At 41.0% G+C, this 5,538-nt stretch overlaps 1 protein-coding gene across 1 annotated transcript in view; it reads right to left on the bottom strand.

The window, feature by feature from the left end:
* The window catches only part of ctdspl3 (CTD (carboxy-terminal domain, RNA polymerase II, polypeptide A) small phosphatase like 3), a 12,252-nt gene extending 6,714 nt beyond the window's left edge, over positions 1–5,538 (bottom strand). The window contains exons 1-10 of the mRNA XM_010772836.1: positions 5,470–5,538; positions 4,782–4,905; positions 4,512–4,652; positions 4,023–4,134; positions 3,823–3,934; positions 3,052–3,138; positions 2,834–2,896; positions 2,439–2,518; positions 1,452–1,578; positions 1,066–1,161 (exon numbers count right to left, since the gene is read on the bottom strand). Coding sequence (XP_010771138.1) covers positions 1,066–1,161; positions 1,452–1,578; positions 2,439–2,518; positions 2,834–2,896; positions 3,052–3,138; positions 3,823–3,934; positions 4,023–4,134; positions 4,512–4,652; positions 4,782–4,905; positions 5,470–5,538 — 1,011 coding nt within the window. The remainder of the gene's footprint in view (positions 1–1,065; positions 1,162–1,451; positions 1,579–2,438; positions 2,519–2,833; positions 2,897–3,051; positions 3,139–3,822; positions 3,935–4,022; positions 4,135–4,511; positions 4,653–4,781; positions 4,906–5,469) is intronic.

Raw genomic sequence — 5,538 nt, 5'->3', positions numbered from 1 at the left:
AGATCTCGTCTGGATAGGAAAGCCTCGACAAATACATCATAGACGCATGTTGTAGTCTTATTGCATATATTAGAAACGGAGTTGGATAAACTAAAACTGCGATATAATGGTTTATGTAGCAATACTACATATGACATATTTTTTTAAATGTCTCCAGTACCGCGATAAAAAGTCAGATAACGTCGGGAGCTTTAAACGTTACCACTGCTTTTAATAATTGCCGGCCCGGGCGGAGCCCCATTTAGATACCGGGGCTCGCGTACCCATCCCATACATGGGGAGAGCGCAGCATATTGCTAAGGACTAAATACGATGAGGGGTTTCTCATCTCAGCCTTATACCCAAAGGGAATGAAGAGGAGTAAGTAAATAAAGAGCCGGCACGCCTCCAGGGTCTGGTTCTGCTGTGCGTTTTTGGGATGTAAACGGTTAAACATTTCAGAATTCCTCCACGGGATACCATTGTCATTTTACATCACCTCAACCCGCGAAATACCACCACTCAGTACATAGCGACTAACTGTAGATAGGACCCGCCGGAATTTGCCGGGCCAGGGAATTCGCGGGCACAGCCAGCTGTGCGGCTTGGCTGACAGCCATGGGCACAGCTTACGTACTGTTGTGTGTGGTGTGTGTGTGTGTGTGTGTGTGTGTGTGTGTGTGTGTGTTTCGCGGGTTGGCTAAATGTTTTGGTGTGTTTATGTTGACAAGGAGGGATTAATAACTGTGTGCTGCTGCTACATACACACAACGTGCAGTCGATTTAATCTTCATCTGCGTTTGTGATAGAGTTAGCAGGGTATTTTTATTTAACGTCTCGTCCCAAATTCGTCCCAAAATTATTTTATTATCTCGCCTGACACTATTTTTTTCGGCCCCGGGACGACGGGACGTCCTTAAGCTCGAGCCCTGCTCTTTGGACAATTTATATACTTATTGAAAACAAGCAACAAAATGTAATACCTTGGAAAATGCTGTTTAATACCCTTCATTTTTGTTACATTTATTTATCAACTTTTAATACTTTTTAAGACCCCGCGGACACCCTGTAAGAGGACAGACTTACCGCTGCAGACATTTTCTCCATGTAGGGGACGAGCTTCTGCAGTTCTCGGTCCTCTGACTCCCCGGACCAGCTCTTGATGGGTATCGTGTTCATCAGCTGCAAACCACCCACAATTTAAATGAATAAGGTCTTCTATTTCTTTTCACTCTGATAAAAAAAACAATAATATATAATGTTTTTGACGTTATTCAAAAGACAAGTCTGACGATATTCTACACTCTTCCCTATTGTCTTCAGTTAAAAAAGTACTGAGAGACAAACTCCTCTCGTGATTTAGTTTCTCTCATTGGACTTGCAGATTAGAAAAGAAGGCAGCATCTCAGCAGCCCTGCCCATTAACAGCAATGGAAAAGACACAGCATCACATCTGAAATCATAGTGCTTACATGGTAAGGGTATGTGTGGGGGGCGTTGTCCAGAACAACTGTCTTGGCGAGATCCCTCCCGAGAACGTTGAGATCTTTGATGTAGTGTCCGAGGACGCAGGCACAGTCGTCCTGATACAGGCGATGTCTGCAAGAGAGTGCATCACGTTTAAAACCCGGTGTTAGGATGGTATGTGCAAGATGTCCTTGTCTGCCTCCTAGATATTCAGCGGCCACTTTATAGGTACATCTATACAATCTAATGCCAAACAGTACAACAATCTTTGCCAAATATTCCAAATGCATTTAATGTTCACTTTTCTTATAAGAGTTCAATAATGCAGACAAGTCAAACACTTTAGAATTATTAAAAAAAAAATCTACATTTCCTGTTGAAAATGTCTGTGTTACTTTACAGTCAGTGCACACGTCACCTATACTATAAACTCTGGAAAGTTAATGTGAGAAACAGGTCGCGAAGATAAATATCTGTAGCTTCTACTAGTAGGGACTCATCTCACATTGCTCACTTTTATACGCTGTTTTAATTAAAAACATTGGAATAAAGCCACTTTCACTGAGGAGTGGGGTTTGAGGAATATTTAAGGAGACTAACAAAGTAGGGCAGAATTTCTTTCAGAGTGGGGTTGTTGCACTAGGCCTTTTTCTAAATTTCATGCAGAATTTGGTTTCTCAGAATTCTTGTTATTGTTACTGATTATCTGTTCATCCCTTTTCTAAGAGACATCAATCACCTGAGTCTAAGAGACATCAACCACCTGAAACCAAAATAAAAAGAATCTCAACGGCCCTCATCGAAAGCGACAGTGTAAGTCAGGGTAGGAGTCAGCTAAACCTCTGATCCTGAGAAACTGACCAGAAGTCAGACCACAAGCAGAATATGTAAAGTTTCTGAGCAGATGTCAGAGTCACAGACAGGTCAGCCTGAGCGCTGCCGAGCAAAGAGTTTATAAAACACAAGTGGACCCAGATCTTATGGAGACATACCGAAACAGTTTTCTCTGCGGGTCCAGGATGTCCAGTATCTTCTCTGCGTATTCCTTCTTTGCACATGTGTAAACAAACATCTGGAACAGAACAGACAGCAGCTGGAACCGATTTCTCACAAACAAGAACTCAACAGGGCGTCAAAACCCCACGAAAACAACATTTAGTTGAGTATACACAGAAAGATAAGATTTCAAAAAAGGTTCAGATTAAAAGTTAAATATGACAAAGTAGTCATATAGTACATATAGAAGGGGCTGTATACAATCTGAAAACATCAGACAAGTAGGAGCGATTTACTGCATATTAAAACATCATTTTATTCACTCGAAACAAACTCAAGAGCCAAATACACCGATCAATGACAAGACAATTTAATATCAAATAACTCATACCTCATAGTTTTTGGCCATGGCCTGCAGAAACTCTTTGACATGTGGTCGTAGGATCATGTAGACCTGTTGATAACAAACCAGAGATAAGGACAAAATAAACAAATAGGATTACACACATTTCTTATAGTGCTAAATGCACTGAACTGATTTGTCTATGTCAATTCCATCATCAGTCAGTCAGTGGGCTTCCAACTCAAAGACTTGAAGCTTGTGGTCACCTTGTACTGATGGTCCTGGAAAGCGGTGTTGAAGGTGAACTCTGCTTCCTCGATCACATTCAGAGAGCTGAACATTAGGGTCTCCTCCTGAAAGAGCACAGATCAATGTGGCTTGCATTTGGACTTCAGAGGCAGAGCACAAACAACAAAGTCATCAACATTCCTGTGGTGTACATCAAAAAATAAATCATAAAAAATAGAATCCGGGTGTGACCGCCTCTGTTCTTTGTAGTTACAAACAACTACTGAAATGAGGAGACATAATAATAAGATATTTTATTGATTTATAAGTTGAAGCTCCATGTTTAAAAGGTTTATAGCGCAGTATGCTCAACATAACTATCAAACACAACATACAATAGAAGGAGGGTTCATATTACCCAAATCTAAATCAAATATGGGACAGAAAACAGTCATGTACAGAGCCATGGTCAGCTGGAATTCTTTACCTGTCCATATCATTCAGGAAAATTCTCAAGTACATTTCAAAAGGTAGCTAAAACATAATCTCAGTAATATAAAGTAAAATTGAACTGTGCCTGTGGGTATGTATATATTATTATGTACATGTATTTGTACTTTTTTGTTTGACCTTATGATGGCGAAAATTGGATGATGAGCTGTTTTGTTTTCTGTATGTTTATGTATGTTTTGTGTGTGTGTGTGAGGACCCCAGGAAGAATAGCCAATGCTCATGCTAGTGCTAATGGGGATCCGAATAAAAAAAAAAATACAAAGAAATTTTTTTAAGCTCCAGAGGATTAAACTCACCAGGTCGACCACCAGCGTGGCCTCGGGGGTGCTCCTGGTCTTGGGGGGAATATCTGTGATTTGTGGACGGGAATGTTGCGACTGCGACGGTATGTTTTTGATGAATGTGGAGCTGGAAAATAAAACTACTCTTAGAAACATAAAAATGTTAATAATTACATTGAAATGTACATTATGTTAGACAGAGGCTTTGTACGTACGGACTGAAGATGTCCTCATCCTCTTCTCCAGACAAGAGGTCAATTGAGCCAAATCCAAACACACCTTGTTCTGGGCTCATCAGCACGTCCCCAGAACCGTCACGTTTCACGTCTGGAAGGAAAATAAAATTCAGAGCTTGAGAGTTCAGTTCTTTTCATCGTTAAGCAATCAATACCAACTCCGGCTGTCAGCTCACCACAATGGCCTTCTTATTTGATACACCCCGGATGGGAATTTACCACAAGTCACCAGAAAGACACTGGTACATTCATGCTGCGGTTCTTAAGCAAGTTTATTCCACCAGCCACTTTCATCATACGAAAAGAAAAAAAAACGTTGAAGGAATGGCTGGATCTTTTCCACAATTAACGGTTAATGAAAGGGACAATAACATGTTTACTGTTTAATATAAGTATGTTTACTGTATCCGTTGATGGCCCTACAGTCTCTAAAGAATAGAGGATTGCAGCGTCAGCACATGTACTCACTCTCTTTAGTGGGTGTGAGGAAACGCACAATGGGCGAGTATATGTTTCTGGACGTTGTGTTGCGAGGCGACACTGGGTCGATCTCTGACAGAATGCGCTCACGTTGCATTATGGGCCTGATGGGAGTCTTGAAGGCTAAATCTAGTAAACAAAAAGACAATCAGTCAGAAAATATAAAAGGGAGCAGGGGCAGTGCAATACATCCTCAGGAATGAACAACATTATAAATAAAAAAGTATCCTTGGAAAAACTTGAAGCTGCCATTCATACCAGATTCTCCATCATCGACCGCGATAGCTCTCTTCCTCAGCCGACCACGAAGCAGCAGTCGCCTTGTGATTGGTGGGATTTGGTCATATGAGTATTGGGAGTCATTATCCGAGGTCTCTGTATCCTACACAATAAAAAAGCAATTGAAGTGTCACTATAACTGTTGGAATAATGAGTAATTCACCATTTTACTGCTATCATTAAGGCAATTCTCCATAATTAAATGTGTATTATAATCTAAAATACATCCAAATATCTGAATAACTGAAGTGGCTTTGTGCAACATTATGCATAAAGCCGTAGTCTTTGACATAGACAAACATCAACACTACTAATTGTGCTATCATTCGAATTCAGAAAGACAAAAGGCTGAACTAAGAGAAAGAAGAGCTGTCGTGTTTAAAAGTGTCTGCCAATGCCAAACAGCTTATTTTTGCTGTTGACTCTTGATTGGATGATTGAGGTCTGATGAAACCAGACATATTGGCAATTTAGCTATTTATTCGTTTAAGGGCAGTCATGTCAGGCCTTCCGGCTGCCCTATGAGACCGGTGGTTGGCTGTGTGAGGTCTGTTCCGGATTGTTTGGGCAGAGAGCCGTCGGCCATATCGTCCTGCAAACCTGTAGAAGACTGCCTAAGGTTCCCAATTGTCTTCTTGGGACTTCCACTTCGCAACCTGTCTCTGACATCCACCGTTATATAAAACGTGGCCTTAAGTTTGATGGTGGGTTCACTCCAGAGGTGGGACCAAGTCAT

The sequence above is a fragment of the Notothenia coriiceps genome, unplaced genomic scaffold, assembly GCF_000735185.1.
Source record: "Notothenia coriiceps isolate Sejong01 unplaced genomic scaffold, NC01 NC01_scaffold00011632, whole genome shotgun sequence".
Taxonomy (NCBI): domain Eukaryota; kingdom Metazoa; phylum Chordata; class Actinopteri; order Perciformes; family Nototheniidae; genus Notothenia; species Notothenia coriiceps.
The sequence above is the reverse complement of the archived record's forward strand: the minus strand, read 5'-3'. Positions and strand labels throughout refer to the sequence as shown.